This window comes from Arvicola amphibius, chromosome 3, assembly GCF_903992535.2.
Source record: "Arvicola amphibius chromosome 3, mArvAmp1.2, whole genome shotgun sequence".
Classification (NCBI taxonomy): Eukaryota; Metazoa; Chordata; class Mammalia; order Rodentia; family Cricetidae; genus Arvicola; species Arvicola amphibius.
Window position 1 is genome coordinate 118746052 of NC_052049.1, and position 27987 is coordinate 118774038.

Sequence of the window (27987 nt, forward strand, 5' to 3'; positions counted from 1 at the left end):
TGAATAATCTAGTCTCTTCACCCAGGATATTCCCATCTCCTTTATATGAAATTGGCGTGTGCAACTTAACCTCCAAGTTCCAGTTTCTTGGTCACCTGCTTCCTAAGCACCACATCCCCATTTCCTCACTGCGGCTGTTGGTAGTGTCCCTGTGCTCCTTATCTGGCTGTCTTGTGTGATAAAGTTAAGTACACTTTACAGCCTCTCCAAGAAGTACTTCTAGAATACAAAGTCTAGCTTACCTCTCCTCGTCCTAACACCTAACACACTGCCTTACACACACTGCAAGCACTAAGTGATTAGGCAACTTTATAATTTACCATGTATACCGGTGCAACTTCTGGCAGTTCTATATCAACCAATTACTGAAAATAAATTCTTGAAATACCAGTTACAAAGAAAGTTACAAAAGAAAAGCCACAGGGTTTGAAACCAGTTTGGAAAATGCAAATAGGAAAACCAAACATTTACATCAGAATATAAAGCAGTTTGGAAAAGTCAGAATAGAGAAAACCTCTTCTGATGAGGCATCCAAGAAAAATCTCTAGACCTACCCCTGCCCTAGTGTGTTGCATTAACTGAGTAAACACAATGACTATTTCCTTCACAATGAGTAAGCCGATCCTGTCAGCCTTCTTTCACTTCTCCCTCTGTGGAGTTGCTGCTTACATCACACAGAGGAAAAACTTTAGAAGGCTGCCATAACCTTCAGGACGGAGTCCCAGCAGTCCACCTGCAAAATGGTAAGAAGGGGACCAGGAAGGAAGGGATTGGGGGAGTCCCCTACCTGGGAGCTGGTGCACTGCGACAGAAAGAACGCCCACTGCAGTGGCAGGAAGGCTGCTGAGGAAACGGAGAAAGATTTGAGAAAACTTTTACTCAGTTCAGGGGCAGCAGGCGGGTCTTAAGATTTCCAAATCTGAAGGCACTGGCCTTATTAAATAAAAATGAGCCTGGGTTGTCTCTGACTCTGTGACAAAATGGGACTGGGGGAAGGGAAGGCAAGGGGTGGGGCCTCAAAACACTAGTGAACTTAGTTCCATGGCAGGTATCCTAACCAACTATAAATAATCTTTGTTTCGACATCAAAATCAGACCAATTAGAATCTCCCTCCATGGCCATCCCTTTCTGGAATCTGCCCCCACCTGTAGTTAAGTCCATGGAACCAGATTTAGGGGTTCATTACACAATTTCTCTCCTGAATGATTCAGACACAGAATAAAGTCCAAATTGAGACCAGCAGACAGCTCACCCGTCTCCCTTTCGTCCCTTTCCTTCTACATTCATTAATCTTATGAAAAGCATTCTCTCACAATAAAGCACAGTCAGGACACCATGAATATATAGAACCACACGTGAATTTGTTACTTAAACAAGAATCTTTGAGAATCTAAGTAGCAAACACTGCTAGGAAGCAAAAATACCAAGATACAGGATTCAGCACCCCATTCCTTCCCTTTCTTATCTCTTATAATTCCATCACTCTGGAGGCAGAGGCAGCTAGATCTCTGAGGGTTCAAGGCCAGACTGGGCTACATAGTGAGTACTAGGTCAGCCAGGGCTACATAGATCCTGCCTCAAACAAACAAAAAAGAAACTTGATAAAATAAAAATTTATAGGCAACAAGGTAAGATTCTGCCTAATTTAAGAATACAAATTCCTTATAGTGCCAGATGCAAATGAACCCAAGTTCTAATTGCTTATATTGGAAAATACATATACAGAAGACCAAATTGTGTATATGACTGAAAATGGAGATTTCTAATTTTTTAACCCAAATAATGTAGTTATATATTATATAGACCATTTTGAATAAAATCACAGCTGTATTTTATTTGTATCGAAAGAGGAATTATTTGATAAGAGATCCTTTAGACCAAATTCAACTTTACATTATCTTAGGATTGAAGTGGCCTTGCCAAAGACATGGTTAAGCTGACCTCCTGAGTTCCATATTACTAATCTCCATCTCATCCACCCTACAGCTAAGGCTTCTAAATATAATTCATCAGCTTCACAAACCCATGTGGTTATTAGGTAAGAAGTCACCCAGACAGCCTGACTTGGTGGTACATAACCATAGTGCTGATACTTTAGAGGTTAAGGAAGATGTACCATGAATTCACCTGGGTTCCATAGAGCATGACGCTTAAAAAATAAAGAAATAGTCAGGTTATAGCAACTTTGAATTTTTATTTTACTACTTTTATCAAATGAAAATGTTTTAAGTCGAATTTTTATTAGTCAAATATAATGGTTAAAAGTAAAATTAATTAAATGGTAATATTAAATAGCAGCAGCACATAGTTATATTTTATTATATGATGAAAAACTGGACAAACGACCTTTAATGTTTAAGTTTTTTATAATACTAACCAAGAAAACTATCTCCAAAATTAGCTGCTATTTAAACAAATATTGTTAGGCATAATCAAATTAACAGAGTCCTCTTTTACAATTTAAGAAGAGTTAAGCAATTTAGGAGTAAAGGAGAAAAAAAGACATATAATTTTTAATTTACATTTTTATATAATGTGCCAAATATTCAATCCTCAAAAGAAAGATTGCAAGATTTATATTACTGTTCATATTAAAATCCCTTCTAAATGTAGAAAGTTACAGTTTACTTCATATATTTTCTTTAACAAGTAGAATACAGCAATAATAGGGACCAACTTTCAGTAAGTATAAGCACTTTACTTTTGCAGTGTGTTGGTAATCATTGCAAACCTCTGCTTCAGGAACTCTCTTTTTTGGATCAGAAAATTTTCAATAATATTGGCTTCTCTGAAGAGTCTATCTAGTTCATCAATGTAAGACGCATCTACAGCTGCTCTCTCACTAATAGGAAGAAAGGCTTGATGTTAAAATGAGTTATAAAGTCTAGACATGCTATCATGTCATGTCCTTTATACTTTATGTTAGCTATTTCATCGCTTCAATTAAGTTCATAGAACTTAATTAATTTACTAATAATCTCCAAGAAAACGTTAAATCAGTCCAGCAAATATTCTGACTACTTAACAAGTCCCCTGACACACAGAAAGTGCATCTTATATACTTTAGTTATAAATTATATAAATTATGAAAATTAAACTATCACTTAGGTATAGTGACTTTCCAGTAGCTCATAAAGCAGCTTGTAACACTTCAAGTTCTCAAATCAACATTTAAAGTCAGTCTTGAAATGTATACTAATAGGATATAAATATGTGAAATATTCATCTTTAATAAAACCCCATTAACATTAATTTCACCAAAAAAACCCCCTATTCTCAAAGAGGTACTTGAATAAAATTTTAAAGATACTATCATCTAGAGACCAAGATACATCCATACTGGTATTAGCACTAAAAATACGACAAACGATGTTTGGACAAATTGGGGATTATTCCCTTAAAATATTCAACTCATCTGTCATAAAGAATCAAGACAAAAGTGAAACTTTAAATTTCTAGTTACCAGATAGATTTTTTAAGTCAAGGAATTAAATTTTTCATTACTGATTTTTCAAGAGAAAAGGATTTCTAACAAAAATACTCAAAAAATGCCATAATTACTTGCCTCAAAATCTTTGCATATGTAGACAACATCAGATTAATTTCCTTGCTCATATCTGTTCAAAAAATTGGGTAGGTTGTAAAATCTAATAAAGTTTATGCATGATCCAGCCAATACACATAAATATAAGCATTATTAATACATCACCACTCAAATCCTTCTCCAGGGCTTCCTCTTTATAAAGGAGTCCAGAACATTCAGAGAAAGAAGAATCCAATTTTCCAAGCGAGGGTACCTGTGGACTATCTGACACCTGAGGCTAAGAAAAGACAAAAAACAGATCAATGGTAAGATCTTCAGACATATATATTCTGTTTATTAAGAAAGCAAACCAAACTTTTCCAGAGGGGTTGGGGACATGGTTCTTTCTGTGCTAGTTGTTTGCCTAGCATCCTTCAGTCCCCAGTATTTCAGAATTAAAAATGAAACTGCATGCTTGGAGCTGGGAATTAGTTCAGTGGGAGAGCACTGGACTAGGAAAGCACTGGAAAGTAAAAATAAATAAATAAATAAATAAAATAAAAAGCAGACATGCTAGAGATTCCATATCAGTTATTTAAATTTTTATTGTCATGAAAACCTTTAGACACAAGAAACACCTTGCTCAAAATGCTAAGTTTTGAGATTTTGAAAATAGCTTTTAACTCTTAATGAAAAACAGTCCTGTATCTTGCACCAGTGGATATTTTTATACTAACAAGACAACTGTAATCTAGACAACAGATAAATGGTTGCAAAATTTTGTAATATAGAGACTGGTGCGATAGCTCAGCAGTGAAAGAAAGCACTAACCACTGAACTCTGATGGCCTAAGTACAATCACCAGATGGGCCTATGGCATGTAAGAATTTTACTCATCTTAGCAAATAATTTTTCACATAAAGCCCCATGTACCAAAAGACATGGACTCACCTTTGTTACTTTTAAAGCAATAAACTACCAAGTAGATTTTTATAGATCTGTTCTTAGTGGAAAAACTAGGTGGAGTCAAATAGCTCCTGCTAGGACAATCCTACCTCTGAGACTATGAGAACACTAAATTCTATTTACCAATAGCACTTTCTTGAAGAAAATGAAACCAGAAATAGGTAAAATACATTAAAAGGATCCAGGAGCATAAAACTTACCTCCATTTCTCTTGACCTCTTGCAGTTTCTAGAATCAGGTTTTACAAGGTGGTTTGCCATTATACTCTGGAGGCACAAACTATAAAGTTTAGAGATTTGTCAAATTTAGGCACGAAGTCCACACTACAGTTCTCTTCACCTGGGTCCTTTCCCCACCTCTACCATCATTATTTCTGCTCTCCTAATCTGCTACTTAAATTTAATTTCTCCCCTCTCTATTTCATCCTGTCTCTTAAAACGTTTCCATTCAACAACCTTCTGTGTCAGTAAACTCAAGTTTTATCACACAGTACCCAATGGCCTCCATCATCTGAGACCAACTTACTATCCACACCATTTTCAACTACTCGTCTGTATGAAAAGAGCTCAACTAACCTCACTGGCAATTCTATCTTGGTTTAGCACTAGAAAATTTATGATTCTTCTGTCTCTATAAAATGTTTTTTTTTTTGATTTTTCGAGACAGGGTTTCTCTGTCTCTATAAAATGTTAATGTTAAAATTAGAGGTTAGATGCTCCTGGGACCCTTTTCCTCCTACTGAGTTGCCTCATGCAGCCTTGATAATGAGGGTTTGTGTGTTACTCTTATTGTAGCTTGTTATGCCATGTTCGGTTGTGATCCCTGAGAGGCCTGCTCTTTTCTGAAGGGAAATGGAGGAGTGGATCTGGGGAGAGGGGAGATGGGGGAAGAGGCTTGGAGGAGTAGAGGGAGGGGAAACTGAGGTAGGAATGTAATATATGATAAGAATAAATTTTTCTAAAAAAGCAGGTTAGAACTCCCCTTTCTTCCTTCTTGAAAGAAGGACAGAAAGAGATGGTTGATCACATGTAAACAAATAAAACTGAGTTATCCCAGAAATAAGATCTCTTCATCCTTCTAGTCTGAGATTGTTTTCATTGCCCTGCCCTTACCGTAAGACGGCATCAAATTGCTTTCCCATAAACTCTGAAGCCATTTTCCTGAGAATCTAAACTGTTCAGACGTAAATTTGAAAAGACACTGGAACTTAGAAGGATGGTTTCCACTGTATTTTAGGGTTGAAGAACTATTTACATTCAAAATATCTGTTTGTTTCTCTTTTTATTTGTTGGTGTTTCGAGACAAGGTTTCCCTGTGGAGCCCTGGTTGTCTGGAACTCTCTCTGTAGACCAGGCTGGCCTCAAACTCTGACTCTCTGCCACCAGAGTGCTGGGAATAAAGGCCTTCGCCACACACTCCTCAGCTCTATCTGTTTCTTTTAAGTATTATGAGTTAGCCGGGCGGCGGTGGCGCACGCCTTTAATCCCAGCACTCGGGAGGCAGAGGCAGGCGGATCTCTGTGAGTTCGAGACCAGCCTGGTCTACAAGAGCTAGTTCCAGGACAGGCTCCAAAGCCACAGAGAAACCCTGTCTCGAAAAACCAAAAAAAAAAAAATATATATATATTATGAGTTATTTAACTACAGAGAATCCGAGTATTTATATGTAATATACATATGACGGAAACAAGAGCAAAAGGCAGATTATAAAGACACTTCCAACTTCAGCACAGTCCTTCCAAGTGCCTACCATTACCTTCAGGGTACTAAGCTGAAGCACTAGCGACCTAACATGTAGGAAATGCACGCATGGATGGATTGACCTTCCTAAAGAACCAGAAAGTATCTCAGAGACACCCACACAAGGAAAAAGCCTTCTTCCCCTTTTAATATTCCCTTTTCTGCTTCTTCTTTTCTCAAACGAACAGAACGTCTACATAAATAAATAATAAAAACACAATAAAACTCCTATAATTAGGTAATTCTGTGTTTGTAAAAGTGATTACTGACACAATTTAAGACTCTTGACTAGCCAAAGTCTGGGTTAACAGGCAGGTCCTCACCCTAAGAAAAAAATCAGTGACTTGTGGCTGTGCCATCTACGGCGTCACCTTGTGCAACTGTTTGCTGTTTGTCTGGGTTTTCCTTCTGCAGGCGGTGGTTGGTTTGGTTTCAGATTTTCCAGGACTGAGACCCACCACATAAACCAAGCTAACCTAGAACTCCCTGGGTAGCCAAGGACGGACTCAAACTCGCAGCAATCCTCCCGCCCCCGTGCTCCGAGTGCTGGGATTATAGGTGTGTGCTACCCCTGCCACCCCAGCCTTCTGTTGCTATCTCTTCATAGCGCTGTCGTCTCCTCACGCCATTTCCCGCCTCCTTCCCTCGCCTCCCTCACACCTTCCGGTTTGCTCTGCGGCGCCACGCCAGACGCGGGCCCCACGAGGCCGCGACCATCCCCACCCGCTGCTTTCCTTTCCACTCCATTTCCCTCCATCTCGGGCGCACGCGCTCACCCTCTTGTCCCACTCACGATCGGAGATTCGGCCACGACCTGCCGCCTCAGAACAGCACAACAGCGAAGGCTTCCTGCTCCTCTGCGCAGGCGCCCCAGTACACAGCTCCCGGCAGGCAACGCGGCGCGTCACGTGACTGCCTCGGTCCGCTTGCAGGCCTCACTTCTGTTTATTTCCCGCCTTTTTTCGACTTGGAACCTTCGAGAAACCGAAAGCTCGCTTCCCACACTGTGGAGAGGAAAGAGTAAACTTCGAAACTGGTCTCCATGAAGAAGAGAGGTGTTGCCAGGGGCAGCCGGGCTTGTGCCAGAGCCAGGAATCTCGGCGGATGAGCATTAACTTTCCCACCTGCGCCTCTCAGGAATGGGCATGTTCTCTCGGCATAGGGTGTGTTAGCAGGAGGAGACCCAACCGGTTCCTCTAGCCCACGGTCTCCATCAGTGTCCCTCTGCCTTCGGCACCAAACTCTCCAGATCACACCCTTAAAGAAAATAACTTTATGGACATGTCAGTAAGTGTAGCTGACCTATGTAGCGTTCAAAAATGACTCAGTAATTCACATGGTTCACACACTTGTGGCTTAACCTTCTTGGGGTCTTCTGGATACCAACTTTGACCTGCAGTTTCACAGACAGACTTCCTAAATTCTTTCCGGTTAGTTAACCTAGTGCAGAAGCAGTATATTGCCTCATAAAACAAAGGTCAATGACATACGTTCATGAACCCTGAGCACATAATTTTACATTTTAGAAGGCTGTTATTTAACATGTAGTCTATTTTTTTCCTTTTGTTAATTTAAGGGTTAGCATCAAGGCTGGGAAGTGGCTAGCGGTAAAGAGCATTTGCCTAACTAGAATGTTACTTCCCTGATATGGGGGGGTGGGGGCTTGAAAGTGTGTTATCTGTGTTGAAATTTTTACTATCTGTATTATGTAATACACTTTTTATATAGTTGAATATGTTCATTTTACAGTGCTTTCCTGTCCTTGGGCTCATTCTCCAGCACCAATAAATCAGTGCTTCCAGCACTGGGAAGGTAGAAGCTAGAGGGTCTGAAATTTAAGGTCATCCTTGGCTACTTTTGAGGCTAGCCTGGGATAAATGAAACTAGGGAAATCTGCCAGCCTGATCTACAGAGTGAGTTCCAGAACAGCTGGGTCTACACAGTGCAACCCTGTCTCAAAAAACAAAACAAAACAAAAAACAGACTCTGACCTTTCTAAATTTTTTTATAAACATGAAATAAAAATGTAAGGATTTAATTTTTTAAGCATTCCCACCAAATATAATATTCTCCACTCAGTATTTATTTGGTTTTGTTTATTTGTTTGTTTTTGCGACAGTCATGCTTTCAAGTCCAGGCTAGACTGGAATTTATAATCCTCCTGCTTCAGTCTTAACTAGTCTATCTTATTAGCATTAGCACTGTTATTTTTAAAGGTCCATTAAAACAAAAAGTCTGGCTGATATTGGTCTATTTCCTCTCCCACCCTATATTTTATCTAAACAAATAATTATCCATTTGGTTCTTAAAATATATTTCAAAGGAAAAAAAGATTCTATCCTAATGCATAAATGTTTTCGTAGGATTAAAAGAAAACCATACTATACTGTTTTCTTGTTTTATGTTACCCTCATTGTATGGGGTAATGAGAAGATGTGGAGGGTTCTGGTTAGCCAGTGCCTTAGACTCTTCCAAAGATTGCTGACAAGTCTATAAAATACACAGGACACAGAAACATATAGCTTACACTGTACCATAGGAAATAGAACCTGGTATCCAAGCCCCAAAACTTGGAAATGTACAAACCATTTTTTCTACATCTTTAGAGCAGGAGGGAGCCCACTGGCACTCACTCTGCTTCTGGTCACATTGTGTGCATGTGTGGAGATTGAACCCAGGACCATGTTCTTGCTAGCCAAATCCTTTACAGTTGAGCTAACCCCACTAGCCACTGTGACCCTACTTCATTCAGTCTTTTGTGTCACTTGGAGGATGAAAACTTGCCTTTTTAAAGTCAATCACATTTGTATTTTTATTCTTACCACATTCTTTTTTAAAATGTTAGTTTTTCTTCTGGTAATGCATCACCCCGAGTCCCTCCAAACACTTCACCGCAAACTTCCTCTGTAATCATGGCTATGGGCATGATGTTTGTATGACTTTAGGAAATCAAAACTCTACCCTGTTTTCTTTTTCTTTTTTTTTTTTTTTTTTTTTTTTTTTTTTTTTTTTTTTTGGTTTTTCGAGACAGGGTTTCTCTGCAGCTTTAGAGCCTGTCCTGGAGCTAGCTCTTGTAGACCAGGCTGGTCTCGAACTCACAGAGATCCTCCTGCCTCTGTCTCCCGAGTGCTGGGATTAAAGGCATGCGCCACCACCGCCTGGCCCTGTTTTCTTTTTTAAGAAATTAAAAACTACCTGCTTACACAGCATTTTGTTTCCTAACTTTGGAAGCCCTCTTACCGTTTCTGTACTGGAAAAAAAAAGTCACTTTCTCATCCCATTGCTAACAAAGCAACAGTTTAGCTCGTGGCCAAGTAAAAAGTCCCTAAAAGATGCTGCTGTTATTTCAAGACTATATTCACACTCTTTTCTTTAGAAGTAACATTTTAGAAGACTATGTTCATGAGTTGGTTAGAAAGCTGTATCGATGAGTTAAAGATAGACCTTAAAAAATAATCTCCCTAAGTCATATTTCAAATATTTTGAGTCAGAAATTTGCCACCATTCTCAGAATAGAGGTTTTGGTTTGTGTTTGTGTTGGGGGAAGAGAGCCTGCAGGTAACAACATGCCACAGGATGTATGTGACAGTCAGAGGACAAGCTTCTGATGTCAGTCCTGGGGTGTCTAGCTGGCCTTGGAGCCTCTGGGGATTCTCCTGTCTCCATTTCTCATTTCCTGTGAGCTCACTGGGATTAGACACCAGTGCTACAGAGTCCAGCTTTTAGTCTATTTTTACTCAAGTTTTTTATTAAAAAAAATTCAAATGGGAGGGAGGAGACATTAAAGTTCTAGTCATACAAGCATGAGGATCTGTGGTCAATTCCCAACTAACTCACATTTAAAAAGATAATGCCTGACAGAACCAGTGAGATGGTTCAGCAAGGAAAAGCACTTACTGCCTAAAGGCCCAAGTTCAATCCCTCGGGCCTACATGCTGGAAGGAGAGAATTCACTCCTGCAAGTTCCTCTGACCTCCACATATGTATCTTGGCACACAAGCACACATATACACACAGGAAAAAAAAGCTTTTTAAAAAGCCTATTAGCATGATGCACACACACTTGTAACCCCAGCACTGGGGAGGTGGAGACAGTCAGGTCCCTGGGTCTCGATAGCACATCAGCTTAGCTAGACAAATAATGTGAACCCCAGGTCCTAGTGAAAGACCCTGTCTCAAAAACCCTTATAAGACAGTTCTGAGGAACAACACCGGAGTTGGCTTCTGCCAATACATGAATGTACAACTCCCACACACCCACACATGCGTGCATACACAGGAAAGTTTCTAATGATATAGATTTGGCTTGGTATTTGATGTGATAGTGGAAAGGCTTTATGAAACTGGGCTGTTTCCAGGCCATTGAGAAGTAAATCTGAACAGCCCCAACAAGTGTCATGTGACACCATGTTGACCTTGTAAGGAAAAATTCTGAATAAGGTCTTAAAGGAGGGAAGAAAGTACATACTATACAAAAATATTTCCCCCAAAAAATATATTTTAGATGTATTTTAGGTGTAATGACTATTATAGAAATGACTCCAGTGTGTTAGACAAAAGCATTTCATGCTGAAGTGTAACAAGCTCAGAACAGAGGGACCAGTGTGAAAAAGGATGCTCTAACTAACCAAGCAGGTTCATTTCCTTACATTGTTTTCCTAACCTGAAAGAGGCATGGGCCTGGGAAGGGCCAGACCCCAGCTTTTACAGAAGAGATGATTCACCAAATACTGACATTTACATTAAAGGAAATGCCTGTGTTTTCTAAGATTTTGTTGAAAGTTTTCTCATGCCTTGGAGAGAGTGTGTGGTGTGAGGCTGAGGCGTGCCAGGGGCAGTCTCCTCCCTTCGCTGCCTCCTTCCTCATTCCTCAAGCCTCGGTCCTCACCCAGACTGAAAGCGCTCTGTACCTCCATACCCTCTGTATTCCAGGTGCTGACAGGGCTGCTGCCTTCCACAGCTTCTGTGTTAGGAAGAAGAAAGAGGCTGCAAAGCTTCTGAGTCACTTCCTCCCGGAGGGAACTATTTGGCCGAGGTAAGACAAGTCTCTCTTTATTTGGAAACAATGGCATGAGGATTCGAGGCAAATAAGCTAAAATGCTCTAGAGGAATGTTTCTCCTTTATCACCAAGACGGGAAGTTAGGAGTCATATAAGGAACAGAAGCAGAGGACAGGTTGCTCTCTGCTAGATGCGAGAGAGTGTCACTTCAGGGCACAGATTCTGTTTCATCTTTTGAAAATTATTAGGGACCCTGGAGAGCTTTTCTTTCTCTTGACTATTTTTCATATTACTGTAAAGTACTGCACTAGAAAAATATTTAAAGCTGAAAAAATTTTTAGTCACCTAGTGGTTTATTGTAAAGTACACAACATGTTTTCTTCAATAATATTCTTCAAGAATCTCTATCCGAACACTCTACGGCTTTTTGTATATTTACAAATCCCTTAACGGTTTGACTGAATGGACGAAAGTAAGATTCTTCTTGCTTTGTTGCAATAGTAAGGTACACAGACTTCACTTCTGATACTCTCTCATCCACTTGTGAGAGTATGAGATCTAAAAGGCAGTGGCATCATAGGATGACTAGAAACAGTTTCGGCTACCCTATGAAAGCAAAAGAGACCTCATGCAAGGCTGATAACCGATAAGATCTGCAGCAGAAGGCTTGGGCAGGTCTGTACTTGGATCATATAGCATTCCCTGGGTAGACATTATTCCACAAGGGAAGGACTGAATAAAATTATCTCTATTTTGAGGTCACATAACAAAACCAGTCAAGGATGTCTTTAATCTCTTTACTTTTTGCCCTATTTCCAGCTGACCAAATAATTTTATGACACACTCCTGCAGAGTAACTTACCTCTTACCTGCAGTGTGACAAGAGCCTCGGAGCAGAGAGAGGGACTGTTAACCAGGGTGTGACTCTTCATAGGACTCTCAAAACCCTTCATATTCTTCTGTTTGCTGCAGAAGAGAACTGTTCCACCTGCCACCCCACCCCCACCACACCATTGTTCCCCAACACACAACTACTCTTCCCCAATGCCCTTCTCCCTCTGTTCAAATATGAAGCATTCTTCAAAATTAACATCGACTCTCCTTTCACACACACTCATTCCAAGTATGTCAGTTTCATATGACCTTTTTTGCAAAGTCAATATTTAACAGTTGATTAAATATACCTGTCATTAATGATCTAATTTCCTGTTGCGTTCTGCTCCTATTGCTTCCACATCCCACATCCCACTGCTACACCTGGCTACAATAAAGATGGGTTTTTTTTTAAAGAATTGAAATGTTGAGTGTTGATCTTGCTGCTGCCAAGATAACTTCCATCTGATTGTAGAGATTTAATCTCATAGCAGCATTTTGTAAGATGGCACAATTGTCAAGGGCTAACTGACTTATTGAACTGAAATGTCACCTGGCCAGTGAGGTGACTCAATGTGTAAAAGAGCTGCCTCAAAGCCTGCTGACCTGAGATTGATTCATGGAATCCATAGAAAGATGGAAGGAAAGAATCGACTCCACAAAGTTGCCCCTGACCTCCACGCATATACCATCATACACTCATACCCACAAACTAAATACAGGTGTTTTGGTTTGGGTTTTGTTTGTTTTGTTTTGTTTTGAGACAGGGCCTCATCTTGTAGCACTGACTGTCCTTAAACTCACTATGTAAACAAGGGTAGACTCAAACTAACAAAGATTCACCTGCCTCTGTCTCCGAAGTGCTGGGATTAAAGGTGTGCACTGCTACACCTGGCTACAATAAAGATGGGTTTTTTTTAAAGAATTGAAATGTTGAGTGTTGATCTTGCTGCTGCCAAGATAACTTCCATCTGATTGTAGAGATTTAATCAGATTGTAGCAGTGTCCTCTGTTCAGTCCACACCTACTCACAAAACTAGAGTTCCACAGAGAGGAGAGAGGGCAAATGGGATTGTAAGTGCTTTTCAAGTTCAAAGCATTACTTTTAATATAATACTATGTTTTTAAACTCCTAGCAATTAAAAAATTCTGACTGAATGATATTCTATAGCTTTGTATTGCCTTCCAGTGGTTCTCAACTTTCCTAATGCTTTGACCCTTTAATATTTATAGTTCCTCATGTTGTGGTAACTCCTAACCATAAAATTATTTTCATTGCTACTTCATAATTGTGTTTTTCTACTGTTATGAATCATAATGTAAATATCTGTGTTTTCTGATCGTCTTAAGTGATCCCTGTGGAAGGGTTGAGACCCACGGGTTGAGAATCACTACCGGGGGAAGTGGCTACTAGGACATTTGCCCTATATATACATGGCTCTTTTGTGGCAGCTTTCACTATAGCCTAGAATTGCAGAATACAGGGGCTGGAAAAGAAGACCTTAAAACTTGACCTCCAGCTTCTTTGTTTTCCAAATGAAGAAACTGATATCCACCCCCCCCCCAATTAAGTAACTTGCCCCAGGCAAAACTGGAACTCATGTGACCTAGTTTTCATCATGATATTCTGCCATTCACTCTCTGTGGTCTAGTTTTCAAAGGTTTATACAACTTTTTTGCTTTGAAGAGCCAGTTCTTGCTATATTCTCTTGGGAGGGTCTTTATGAGAATATTAGATGGAGGCTTCGGAGATGATAAGGCTGGAAAAGTATCCCAAGACCTGTGTTCATCCTCCAGAATGCAAGTTTAAGACACAAACAAAATCTGGAGCAGTGCAGTGAGCTCCTAGCCCCAGTGCTAAGGTGACAGAAGCAGGTGCATCCATATGGAGCTTGCTGACCATCCAGTCTAGCCAGTAGCTAAATTCCAAGAGATTGAGAGGTCCTGTCTCAAAAAAGGGGGGAGGGTGTAGCCATCATATTGACTCAGAGGATAAGGGTGCATGCCACCAATCCTGGCCCCAGAAATGACTTCTGCAAGTTGTCCTCTGACCTTAGACATGTGGACATACAAACACAAAAACAAATATGGTTTCTTTACTTTTTAAAATGATGGATGGTACTTAGGGAATAATACCCACTGTCCTCTGGTCTACACACACACACACACACACACACACACACACACACACACCACACACGCACGCATGCATGCATATGCGTGCATGAACATTTACACACACATACATATGCAAGACACTATTAGATAAACTATTAGGTAAAATGTTCAAGGCATTCTTATCCACTGAGAACTGTATTTCATAGATTAGAATTGAGAAAGCAAAGAAACATGGGTCAGAAAGAATCAGAGAAAAAATCGGGAGAAGTTGCGAAGAGGAGATCATGATGCACCGAGAGCTAATGAAGGTGTGAACAAAGCAATGAAAACTTCAAAGTAAATACATAAAACAAAATAAATTTTAAAAAAAGGAGAGTGAGACAGTCTTACATTTGGATTCATCTGGTTTCAGGCTTCCCTTGTTTTCTTGCTTTCACTGAGTTTTAGAGGAAAGTTCCAAGGTCTGCCCCCCAAAATAGAATGTATTGGCTCCATTACAACCAAGTAACCTTCTAAAAACTCAGTTTTAACCTGTCTTTCTTCTACCCAAGGCAAAACTGAACTAATACAATAGGAAAATAATTGTGTAACTTTATAAGTAATTGAAAATAATATGAATATTTTAAAATTAAATACTTGATCTAGCTAGAAGGTGGTGGTACGTGCCTTTAATCCCAGCACTCAGGAAGCAGCGCCAGGTGGATCCCTGTGAGTTCGAGGCTAGAATGGTCTACAGAGAGAATTCCAGGACAGCCAGGGCTACACATGGTCTATATTGGCATAATTTCTGAGCTGCTTTGCCAAGGGGATTGGAAACTGTTTGCACTATCACCAAGTAGAAGAAGACCTTGTCCTGATAGGATTATCTACCTCCACTACTATGGCATAAGTTAAGCTATTCCTTCCATATTTCTGAAGCTCTCCCACTGAGCCCTAGTTCCAACCTTCCCCCTTCCTTTTTTTTTTCAGATTTGGGGACAGGAGCTAAGTTTCCTAAGATAACCTTTGTAGATGGAGCTGCGGGGCTGCATCCCGCCACCCGGCTAGCTTTACACCCGAAATAATTACATGGAAACTGTATTCATTTAAACACTGCTTGGCTCATTAGTTTCAGCTCTTATTGGCTAATTCTAACATCTTGACTAACCCATATTTAGTAATCTGTGTAGCACCACAACATGGTGGCTTACCAGGAGAGATCTTAACCTCAGAGAGGAGAGGCATGACGACTGCCTATGGCGACTGCCTGTAGTGTCTGTCTGACTCTGCTTTCTTTCTCCCACAATTCTGTTCTGCCTACTCCGCCTACCTATGTTCTGACCTATCATGCCAAGCAGTTTTCTTTATGAATTAACCAATGAAACAACAGATATACAGATGACCCTCCTCCAAACCTTGAACTCACTCAGAATTACCCAAGAAGGCCTCCTGTCTCAACCACCATTGTAATTGGGGCCACAGGCCTATGCCAGCAGACTGGATTATAATGCTATTATTAAATTATTATTTTATATCAATGTGTGCATGAGACAGGTGTGTGGGAGTCAGAGGAAAACTTTTGTGGAGTCAGTTTTCTCCATCTTTCTGTGGGTTCTAGGAATAGAACTCAGGTCTCCAGATATGGGTGGGAAGTGCCCAGAACCATTTCACCAGCCATATAATGCTATTTTTCATCATAATTATTTTCTCTTCTTTTTGCCTTTTTGAGACAGGATCTCACAAAACCCAGGCTAGACTCCACTTCACTGTATAGCTAAAGATGGTAATCTTGAGCCGGGCGGTGGTGGCGCACGCCTTTAATCCCAGCACTTGGGAGGCAGAGGCAGATGGATCTCTGTGAGTTCGAGGCCAGCCTGGTCTACAAGAGCTAGTTCCAGGACAGGCTCCAAAGCCACAGAGAAACTCTGTCTCGAAAAACCAAAAAAAAAAAAAAAAAAAAAATGGTAATCTTGAACCTTCTACCTCCACCTTGAACCACAGGCCTTTACCTACCAAATGTGATTACTGGTGTATTTCAACACACCCAGGTTTTAATATGTTCAGATCTGATAACAATGTTATCAAGGTATGAAGGGGCATTGTTACTTTTTGTGATATGGACAATCTCTAAGTATATAAGTACAAGTAAGATGCGAGAATACAGTAATAAGTGGGCCAAAGTACCACCATGATAAGGTATGAGGACAAAGCACCCTACAAAGCCTTCTTAATAATGCTGAGAAGGTGAATGGAAAGGAAGCATGCATCCACGTTGACAGGTGTTAGCACGTATACCCCAAAAATGCTGCCTTCACATTGTTACATTTATTACCAAGGACAAAATAATCGTGGATGTGGGCTCTTCAGAAACACGTTCTTTCTGAAAACTGTGACTACATTTACATTTTGTATGGTAAAATGATGAAATCTCAAGCAAGCCTTGGTCCCCCACCCTCCCTGCTTCCTGGCCCTTGACAAGGATGCTCCTCTCTCCTTACTGAACTAACATCACTGGGAAAACTTTTCCAACACTGCCACGAGGAGTCCTTGCAACTCCAGCTCCTACAGCACCCGCCATACCTTGCCTCACCCACTGGCGTCTGAGTCACTGGAAGTTAGGAGCTAAGTTTCACTCAGCTTCTAGCCCCGCAGTTGACTCATACTAGATGCTTAGTGATTAAATGGTAAACAAGTTCAGGAACTATGGGAAAGAGTGTTTTGTTTGTTTACATGTTGTTATTGTAGTTTTTGAAGGGCATAGCCTTGTGCATGCCAGCCAAGCTCTCAAACACTGAGCCACATCCTTGTTTTTTTGAGACAGGGTCCCACTATGTAGCCCAGGGAGGCCCCTCACTAATACACGATCTTTGACTTTGGCTTCTCGATGTTGAGAACACAGACATGTACCACCAGATCCATTTAGGAGTGGTAAATCAATAAATTATTGATTTAATATATATATATATATATATATATATATATATATGTTTTGCATGCTTGTACGACTACTGCCTGTGGGGGCCAGGAGAGGACATCGGATCCCTTGGAATTAGAGTTATAGATGGTTGTGAAACACCATGTGGATGCTGAGAATGGACCTGGGTCCTCTTGAAGAGCACCCAGTGCTCTTAACCACTAAGCTGCCTCTCCAGCAATAGGAGTAATATTTTTAGGGTAGCTGAGTCCTTCTCTAAGGTCATTCATTCGATGAATAATTAAACATGCACTATAGTAAATAATAGTAATTTAAAAATCCAATTTTTGACCATAATGTTTGCTGTATTCCAGGCAAATTATTTAAAAAAAAATATGGGCAGAGCAGATATGGTATATGCCTTTATTCCCAGCACTCAGGAGGCAGAGGCAGGTGGATCTCTGTGAGTGTGAGACTAGCTTGGTCTACAGAGCAAGTTCCAGTACAGCCAGGGCTATATAGAAAAACCCTGTCTCAAAAAAAAAGAAAGGAAGGAAGGAAGGAAGGAAGGAAGGAAGGAAGGAAGGAAGGAAGGAAGATATGTACATTATAGAATATTAGAGAAAATGACATAAAGCCAGTCATATCCCTGCTACTTTTTGTAGTTTTTAAATATAGATTCTGCATCTGAGAGAAAATATGGTATGCTTGTCTTTCTGAGTCTGGCTTATTTCATTTAAGATGGTGACTCCTGGTTCCAACCATTTTCCACTAAGTAATGTAATTCATCCTTCTGTATGGCTGAATAATACTCCATTGTGTAACTATGCATCTTTATCCATTCATCTCCTGGTGGACACCAACTGATTCTATAACTTGGCCCTGGGAACAATGCCATGAGTAACACAGATATATATGCTGGTATCCCCACTGTGTGTGGCTTCGATTTATTTGGGTATATACCCAGGAGTAATACACCAGGATAATACGAAAATTCTACTTTTTGTTTTTGAGAGACCTCCATTGTGATTGCCATAGAGATTAAACTAAGCTACATTTCTGCCAGGAACGTAGAAGAATTCCTTTTTCTCTGCATCCTTGTCAGCTTTGTTAGAAATTCTTTTTTGTTTTGTTTTTGTTCTTGTGTTTTCTTGATGATAAGAACTCTGAGTGTGGTAATTTTATAAGATTAATTTTTATAGTTTTAAATGATGTGTGTGCTTGTGCAACTGTGGAAGGTGGGCCTGTGAGTATTAGTTCCCACGGAGGCCAGAGACATCAGGTCACCTGAAGCTGGTGATTATAGGCAATTGTGAGCCACCTGATGTAGGTGCTGGGAACTGAACTCAGATTCTCTGCAAGAGCAGTACATTCTCTCGGGCACTGAGCCATCTCTCCAGCAGCTCAATGCATTTTTAATTCGTGTTTCTCTGGCAGCTAAAACTGTGAAACTCCTTTTCACGTATTTTTCAGCCATTTGTAGTTCACTGAAAACTGCACATTCACTTCCTTTACCCGTTTATTGATTGGAATATAAAATACGCTTGATAACTATTTACCTTTGGATTTAAGGAACTGAAGCTAGGTCGAATAGGTAAACATCTACCATGTAACAAGTACTCTAGGTTGGTCTCATTAAAATTAAGTTTTTCAACTGAGTTTTAATTTCCATCCACTGTAAGTACCTGCTCTCAGATTATATTAAAATTTAGTGAGTTCTTAAGAGCACAGATTTATAAACACCCTTGAATGCTACTGTCATTTTCTATAGCTATAACACAATGCCTAAAACTAGATAATTTAGATGAAGGGGTGGGGGACAACAGGGGATAGGGAGGGAAACAGAAAGAAAGACACACAGAGACTTAAAAGTAATAAATACAGATGATCTGTAATTAAAACTTCAGAGGATCCAAAGACTCAAACACACACACACACACACATGCACGCACGTACGCACGAACGCACGCACACACAGGAGACAGAGGAAGAATTAAAATAAATCTTCTTTAAAGTGGCCTCTCGCCGGGCGCCTTTAATCCCAGCACTCGGGAGGCAGAGGCAGGCGGATCTCTGAGTTCGAGGCCAGCCTGGTCTACAAGAGCTAGTTCCAGGACAGGCTCTAGAAACTACAGGGAAACCCTGTCTCGAAAAGCCAAAAAAAAAATAAAAAAAAATAAAAAATAAATAAAAAAAAATAAAGTGGCCTCTCTTGAGAAAAGCACTACTCCATTCCTTCCTGTGGGCTCCTCCACAAGGCCCCACCTCCAGCACTGACACTTAGACACCAACTCTCATCACGATTCCTGGTGCCTACAAACCATAAAAACAATTAACACTTGTGACTCAGACATAGTCCTGGGAGCTCCAGTCATTAACTTCCTCACCATACAGGACACCAGCTGCTCCCTAGAAGGTGCTGTGGTACAGGGGAAGTTCCAAGTCTTCCCCTGAAGGTCCCATATTTGAGTCTGCTGAAATAAGACTGCAGTCAACAGATTATTGGGAGCAAAGGCTACAAGAGACAATTAACACTTGCAAGCACCTGAGCCACCTGAAACATTATAACTTACCGAAGACAGAGGGGAGAAGTTTGGATTCCTTCCTCAGAGAGGAAGTAGAAGGCTTGCAGGTGACTTTAAAGCGAAATAAAATACTGTTGGGGGAGCATGACCACAGAGTCAGATGCAGACAAGGGGGCCACACCTGGGATCCCAACACTCCAGCAGCTGAGGCAGGAGGACTATGATTTCTACAGGACCCCATCTCTATAGGGAAAAGCAAAGAAGTAAATGATTGAAGATAATTGTGTTCCTCTTCAGTGGACTCGCCTTCAGGAGACAGAGAACTTCAGAGAAGTCTCTTTGCTACTTCAGGAGAGGAAGGTGTCAAGAGAACCTTCCAGTAACCACGGGAAGGACCAGAGAGACCTGAGGATGCTGCTTTCATCAAGTTCATCATCAACACATTAAAGTACATGCATGAAGCTCATTAAATTAGATAGTTATTAAAAGCCAAGGCGGCGGTTTTTGAGGCAGGGCCTTAGGTAGCATCTTACTACATAGCCTCGAACTCCAGACTATTCTGGGTCACAGATTTCTCATACTTAGGACTCCATGGCAAACCCTTACCCCGTGACAAAATTCTGGAAGGACATACACATAGAAATATAGAGTATGGTGAGGGAAAGGGGGAAAGCAAATACACAGAGGTTTTTGCAGAAACATCATATTTATGTAATACTCATGCACGAACACAGACAAGCCAGACTTCAGGTCAAAAGCTGCTGCTGCCTTTGGAGGAAACCCACCAAATGTCAGAACCTCTCAGCCTTCTCCCACCCTGCCCCAAACGCCAGGTGGAAATGCCACCTTCTGTCTCCTCCTCTTCTTCACCACTGGAGCAGTGAGGTCACAAACCTTCAACATCTCATCCACAGGAGGCCACTGGCTCTTCAGTTCAGATAGAACTGGTCCCTGTATTTCTAGCATCCCCAGTAAACACAAAACTAATCATTCACTAGGGAGCCATATTTTCACTAGGGATTCATAGCGCTCCTAGCCAGTATTTGCTAGGAGTCTCCCTTTAAAATATTATGAACCGGCATTCTCCTGGTTCCAGATAGCTAAGGGTTTGTAAAGAACCTAAACATGAGTGCTACAGCCTCCTGCTTCACATGTATTAAACATCACAGTTTTCATCAGCATACTGAAAGATAAATGACTTCAAATGTGGAGGTTTAGAAGGTAGTATTAAGGAGCTGGAGAAATGGCTCAATCATTAAAACCACTGGCTACTCTTCCAGAGGACTGGGGTTCAGTTTCCAGCACCCACATGGTGCCTCACAGCCATCTGTAACTCCAGTTGGAGGGGATCCAATGCTCTCTTCTGGCCTCCATGAGAACTGCATGCCTGTGGTGCACAGACATACATGCAAACAAAAATAAATCTAAAAAAATAAAGAAGGTAAGAGGTCTGTTTATTTTATGTGTACAAAGAGCAATCTCTGTTTCTTCATGGGTGACTCCTTGCTTTCCCTAGAATAATGATGGCTGCCACACTGGAAGAAGGCTTGTGCATCAACTTCAGGGAAATGGCATTTATTGACAATACACTTTACTTTATACGTAAGTCTAAACCAATAAGATAAATGTGGGGCTCAGGTATAGATTTTCAACTAGAAAGGAAATTAAGAAGTGAGCTTGGACCCCTGTTTGTCATCAAAATCTACCAAAATGTTAATGACTCCCCCACACTTCGCTTTAAAAATAAAACAAAACAGATTTCCAAGGTCCAGTGCCCTGCCCCATGTCCTGGGTTGATACTCCAGCAGTTTGTCACAAAAATGGTGTCTGGTGCCCTCATGAAAATGTACCACTGAGGAAACACTACTTCCCAAAACAAACGCAACTTATGAGATTCTAGGCCTAGAGTTCTGTCTACATCATTCATATTAATAGATTTGACCAAAAAAAATTCTTCTAAGATTCCTTGGGCGACTTGACTTCACTGAAAGTTCAGCTTTCTTTGGTAGCTTCATGGAAAATCCTTAGATGTCTTGCATTTAAACAATAAACGTAAAAGGAAAGTTTGCCACTTTATTAAAAAATACTTTAACTATGTACTGAAGTTACAAATCCTGGATTTAAATTGTTAATTATTACTATTTTATGTATATACTTGTTTCTCCTGCATGTATTTCTGTGCAATATGTGCATGCAGTGTCCTTGGAGGCCATAAAAGGATATTGGATCCCCTGGAACTGGAGTTGCAGAAGGTTGTGAGCTGGGAATTGAACCGTGGTCCTTTGGAAGAGCAGACAGTGTTCTAAGAACTGAGTCATCTCTCCAGTCCTAGATTTAAGTTTAAACTTAACATACTTGTGTACACACAAACCCTAATAAGCTTAATTTTATGGGCTCCTGAATACTTGTTATGTGATATTCCTAATAGAGGTCAACAGAGCCCATCACCATTATAAAGAGGTGATAGAGCGAGGAGTGGGGGCAGGTGAATATCTGTGAGTTGGAGGACAGCCTGGTTTACAAAGTGATTTGAAAGGCAGCCAGAGCTTTTTAGTAAGACCTTGGAGAGAAAGAGAGAAAGAGAGAGAGAGAGGAGAGAGGAGAGAGAGAGAGAGAGAGAGAGAGAGAGAGAGAGAGAGAGAGAGAGAGAGAGGAATAGAGTTCCAAAAGTGAGGGGGAGGGGACATGATGAGCTGAACTATATAATTTAACATATTATGTTTCTTTTTCCTCCCTTTAGCTGAAGATGATGGTAAAGTATAAATTTATTTTTCTCTCTTTGCAAATTAGAAGATGCTTGAGACACATCTATTGTCTGCTGGGAGAAACTGTCCATAGAGATGTAGAGATGTATCCTTGGTAGTTAATAATTACAGTTGCATTATATTCAGATAATTCTATGGTGAGAGCATATTAAAACTTGAATTCCTCGGCTAATTGACTTAGGTTGTTTCTGTCTTACTTCTGTTGACTACAGCACCCTTGCACGATGCTTGGACATTTCTGTTGTCTGGTTTGATTTGACACTGGTTGCTATTATGTAGCCTAGACTAACCGAGAAGTCACTATATCACCTGGACTGGCCTCAAACTGTGGCCTTCCTGCCTTCACCTCCCGAGTGTAGGGTCACGAGGGTGCAGCAGCACACCCAGCAGCATTCTTGTACAACAGCATTAGCACATGTGCCTCATTGTTTGTTCAGAATAAAATCTAGGGGGCAGAACTGCAGGTTAGCAAATCAAAGCCTCAATGGTCCCTCCATTGAGTACTAGCAAGAGATAATTCCCTAGTCTGGTGTGGTGGAATACAACTTTAATCCCAGCACTTTGGGAAACAGAGATAGGAAGATCTCTAAGTTTGATCTACAGAGCAGATTCCAGAACAGGTAAGTCTATACAGAGAAACAATGTATTGAAAAATAAATTAATGAGAGAGACAGAGAGAGACAGACAGAGGGGGGGGGGTGATTTGCTATCAGGGAAAATAGAGATGGTGGGGTAAAGATCCTGAGAACAAGCTGAAACTACAATTGTGAGAGATAGAGCTCAACCTGAAACAAAGGACAGGCAATTGACAGCCTATGGTGACACAGCTCTCATATTTGCATAAGTAGATTGAGGATTTGGGGTTTTGGTAAATTGATTGTTGTTTTGGTTTGGCTTTTGGTTTTTCAATGCATGGTTTCTCTGTGTAGCCCTGGCTGTCCTGGCACTAGCTCTGTAGACCAGGCACAAACTCATAGAGATCTGCCTGCCTCTGTCTCCCGAGTGCTGGGATTAAGTGTGGGCACCACCGCTTCGCATCTGATTAAGGATTTAAGGTACTAACAAGATGCTATAATAAAGCACTACTAGGCACAGTTACGAAGGGAGGGGCAGGCAAAAGTACAGCTACAGAAGAGATCCCAGAGGAAGGAGACAACAGGGCTTTGCAATGTCTAAGAACATGAACAGCAGGAAGGAAAGTGTAAGAACACAAAGGAGACTGGCCAGGAAGTAAAATACTCGAACCTTTGGAGGGAGAGTAGTTCTGAGTGAAATCAGGAAACCCGGTGTTCTCTTAGGAGCACAGTGAAGCTCAACAGGGGAACTTGCTCATCGCTGCTTCTAGAGTAGAGGGTTGTGCTGACTCCACAAACAGAATTACTAGGTGTGTCTGTGGATCTAATAAAACAACTTACCATTAATGATTCAATGTGTGTTATAGGAAACCTGGAATCAGACAACTTTAGCAAGCTTCAGTCTACAACCACAGTAATACGAAATATGAGTGACCAAGTTCTCTTCGTTGACAAAAGAAAGCCACCTGTGTTTGAGGACATGCCTGATGCTGACCAACGTGGTACTTTTCTCTGCCTATTTAAAAACATGATGACCACCCGCTTCTCCCCACTCCATTTTACTGCCCACATTTTCAAATGTCAGGTCCTGTCCTTACATGGAAAGTCACAGTAGTAAATGGGAATCCATTTTAGAGAGCACCCTTTTTTTAGATGGAGCGAGGGGTTAGATGCAATAAAGATACTGGTAGAGGTGACCCCAGTTGAGTCTATGGGAGGATTACCGGTTTCCCTATATCAATTGTATTCTCCATAGAAGAACCTTCTCAAGTTGGATCATTCATCCCCACTGGTTATAGCTGAGCATACTGCTGACACCATCAAAACCCAAATGAAAAGTAAAACGCAAGCATTTCAAATGAATATCTCTTCCACCAGAGCATGAGAGTGTCTCTCAAGACATGAGTTCCAAATATCCCGTTTTGGCCTAGTTGAATGTATATTCTTTTTTTCTTTTCTTTCTTTTTTTGGTTTTTCGAGACAGGGTTTCTCTGCAGCTTTTTTAGAGCCTGTCCTGGAACTAGCTCTTGTAGACCAGGCTGGCCTCGAACTCAGAGATCCGCCTGCCTCTGCCTTCCGAGTGCTGGGATTAAAGGCGTGTGCCACCACCGCCCGGCGAATGTATATTCTTGAAAACAAAAGAGTCCTAAGTTTTTTTCTTAACAAATGCTTTTAATACTCTATTAGATATTTAACAATTAAACATAGTCTTTAGACTCAGAATAACCTTCTGTTTTGGGATTGGCTTTATTTTTGATTTGAGACAGGATATAATCCTGGAATTCACTTTGTAGACCAGGATGACCTAAAATTCACAGAGATATGCCTGCCACTACCTCCAGAGTGCTGGAATTAATTATAGGTGTCTACATCCACACCTGGCAGGGTTTGTGATATCTTTAACACACTCAAGAGAAATATCAGAAATCAAGAAAAATATCAAAATATCTTTAACACACTCAGAATACTTTACCACACTCATGTTGCCCACCTATGGTTTATAACACCCTGTAAGTGTGATTTAAGGGGAGTGTGGCCAGCTGGGCTTCAGGTCTGTTGGCCGTCAGGCCAAACCTTCACTGCACAGTTATGACTGACCTATTCTTTGGTTAAATTTCTATAGATGCCAGTTTGGGGGAGGTGAAGTATTCCAATTAATGGTCTAATTTATTAATATTTATTTCAGCTAATGGACCCCAGACCAGACTGATAATATATATGTATAAAGATTCTGAGGGAGGAGGCATGGCTGTGACCCTCTCTGTGAAGCATGAAAAAATGTCTACTCTCTCCTGTAAGGACAAAGACATTTCCTTTAAGGTAAGATTCAGTTTCATTTTAATTTTAGTCATATTAATGGACAAATTATAAACGTCAGATATCCTCAGACCAACCTTTTATCTAGAGCCCAAAGAGCAGAGACAACCACTGAAGTGGATGAGTATGGGAAACTGTCCACCCCTTCAGTCTAGCATGATGATACTCGGTGCTCTCATTTTGTCTCTGAATCTGTCAGAGAGGAAGAGACAGCTGAATGTTTGTATTCAAACTGGGTTTCCTGTATCCCACACTGACCTCAAACTCAGGATATAGTTGAGGGTGACCTGGAACTTTTAACCCTTCCATTTATATTCCCAGGAGCTAGGATTACAGGTGTATGTCCTGTGCCAGGTGTCATGCTCAGAGCTCCCACGAATGCAGATGTTATCCATCGTTGCTATAGACTAGGTTCTGGGAAGACCCGACTTCATTTCCCTGTCATATGGCTAGAGTTTGTGGCCAAGGATCACTTCTTATTTAGACCTTAAGCCTTACCTTGGTCCTAGATCATCTCCCAAAGCTTAAAGTCTCTGTCTAAGTGGTGGTTTACCAGGCATAGCTTCAGAAGCAGATGCTAAAAAGAGAGCACCTTATTCTACCATCAGTCATGGCCAATACTAGGTTGATAAATATCCAAGAACTATGGCTGTCAATTTAACTTGTTCTGTTGAAAGCACACCTTCAGAATCTTCTATGCATCTTAAGAAGATAGAATGCATTTTTAATTATAGAGATTTCTTTGTCTGTCCATAGGTTCATGGGGATCTTTGCTTCCATGTGGTCAAAATTACTTCCAAACTATCACTTCTGTGATTAACGTGGAAGAACCTTGGGCAGTTCTCATGTTTTCTAATACATCCTAAAAGGAAAACAAGATGTGAAAATAGGTAAAACCAGGCACTCCTAGCAGTTAACAGCCCCAGTGAGAGAGACTAGTTTCTAGTCAGCTAATCCTGACTAGGACCCTGGTGTTTGAACAAAACATACAGGAATCAGTGCTTGTACTAAGCTCAGGACAGAAGGGAGAATACTGTGCACTGTCATGCTTGGCAGGAAAGCAGAGTCAGGGGCCACAGACTGAGTCTGTGCAGCTGGGCTATTGGGGAACCCGAGACTCAGCTGGAGAACAGCTGCTGGTCTAATCACACTACAGTGTAGTATCAGGATCACGGAAAGAAGGAGCTGAGATTCGGACACCTCCCGCATCTCTCATGATGATTCAGAAACTAGAGCTACTGAGCCAAAGTGGGGAGCCCGTCAGTGTGTTAGCTAAGGACAACTAAAGAAGACAAGAACTGAAACTAGCCCGATGAGATGGTCGTCTCTGCTAGGACTTCTCTTCATCATTAGCATACCTGGACTCCCTTGGTGGAAGAGAACAGAAGGAAGCTCTGGGCATAGGGGCACCAGGAGGCCTGTGTGTTGATGAGGATGCCAGGTGGAAAAGGTCAGAACGGACAGGAAATAGGAAGTTAGGAATTAAAGAGAAGCAGTCAGTACTCCTACCTTTAGAGAGTTTTTTCTTACCTCCTGAAAAACGTAAAGCTGCTTCAGGTCTGTTTAATAATACAATTCTAAATAAAGTGCATATATTAAAATTGTTAAAGGCATTTTTTAAAAAATTTCATTTTCTGTATGCACAACTGTGTGTACGTGTGTTTCTTTGGAGGCCAGAATGGGGAGCCGGATCCCCTGGTGCTGGAGTTTGGGCATTTGTGAGCTTCCCCATGAGGGTGTAAGAGCCAAATACCAGACTCTGAGAGACCTGAGCAGGAAGCCATCACTCTAGGCTCAGTTGCTTATATCCTTACAAATAGTGTAATGTTGGATGGTGCACATCCCTTTCTGCTCCACTCTTGAGAGTCAGAGGCAGGCAGACCTTTGTAAGTTTGAAGCTACCCAGATCTAAATGAGTTTCCGGACAACCAGGACTGTTAGACCGAAAAACCCTGTCTTGAAAAACAACTAAAACAAAAACTATGTAATGTGTGTTTTCTCCACAGGAAATGGATCCACCTGAATATATCGATGGTACTAAAAGTGATCTCATATTCTTTCTGAGAAGTGTTCCAGGACACAATAAGATGCAGTTTGAATCTTCACTATACAAAAGACACTTTCTAGCTTGTGAGAAGGAAGATGAATTTTACAAGCTCATACTGAAGGAAAAGAGTGAAAATGGAGATAAATCTGTAATGTTCACTATTACTAACTTACCTTAAAGTTAGCTATTAAGCATTTTTGTGTACCAGAAAGATGACTAGATTACATGAGCCTTATGATAATCCATTCTGTGTTGCCATAGCAAAATACCTCAGGCTACATAATTTATAAAGCAAACAGGTTCATTTGTCTCATGTGTCTAGTCCAATTCCTATGTCCTGGTGAATGGCCCTGGATGCATTATGACATACAAGATAAAAGGAAAGGAATCAGCTGCATGTGAATTAGCACATGGGTGAGTCTCACTTCATAGCAACTCATTCTTGAGAAGGCCTCAGCCCTATCCAATGCTTGAGCCAACGTGATCTAGTCATCTCCCACCTCAACATGGTTATACTGGGGATCAAGTTTCCAGCAAATCTATTCACATGCCAGTGAAATAAATACTAATAATGACCTCAACATGCCATTAAAGTATAATAATAATTATGATATTTTTTAAGGTAGCACTTATGGGCTACAAAGAT

The 27987-nt window shown here is 40.8% G+C and overlaps 3 protein-coding genes across 11 annotated transcripts in view; 1 reads left to right on the top strand and 2 right to left on the bottom strand.

Annotated features, from left to right (window-relative positions):
- Positions 1-988, bottom strand: part of Bco2 (beta-carotene oxygenase 2) — a 29269-nt gene extending 28281 nt beyond the window's left edge. For 5 of the 6 annotated variants that reach the window (XM_042054801.1, XM_038324129.1, XM_038324128.1 and 2 more), the window contains exon 1: positions 788-988. The gene's annotated coding sequence lies outside the window, so the exon portion shown is untranslated. The remainder of the gene's footprint in view (positions 1-787) is intronic. The other variant, XM_038324133.1, reaches the window with a different exon arrangement.
- Positions 614-27922, top strand: LOC119810590 (interleukin-18-like). Its single transcript, XM_038324145.1, has 8 exons — positions 614-743; positions 3730-3850; positions 11162-11264; positions 21155-21240; positions 22379-22390; positions 23845-23979; positions 25164-25297; positions 27301-27922. Exons 4-8 carry the CDS (start codon positions 21159-21161, stop codon positions 27517-27519), a joined length of 582 nt encoding a protein of 193 aa, XP_038180073.1. The 5' UTR covers positions 614-743; positions 3730-3850; positions 11162-11264; positions 21155-21158; the 3' UTR covers positions 27520-27922.
- The window catches only part of Tex12 (testis expressed 12), a 71095-nt gene continuing 45391 nt past the window's right edge, over positions 2284-27987 (bottom strand). For 2 of the 4 annotated variants that reach the window (XM_038324139.2, XM_038324138.1), the window contains exons 2-6: positions 7006-7233; positions 4691-4769; positions 3711-3822; positions 3567-3618; positions 2284-2843 (exon numbers count right to left, since the gene is read on the bottom strand). In XM_038324139.2, coding sequence (XP_038180067.1) covers positions 2699-2843; positions 3567-3618; positions 3711-3822; positions 4691-4750 — 369 coding nt within the window. In that variant the 5' untranslated portion in view covers positions 4751-4769; positions 7006-7233 and the 3' untranslated portion in view covers positions 2284-2698. Of the gene's footprint in view, positions 2844-3566; positions 3619-3710; positions 3823-4690; positions 4770-7005; positions 7234-7353; positions 7804-25976; positions 26786-27987 lie in introns of those variants that run through there. The other 2 variants (XM_038324137.2, XM_042054802.1) reach the window with 2 other exon arrangements.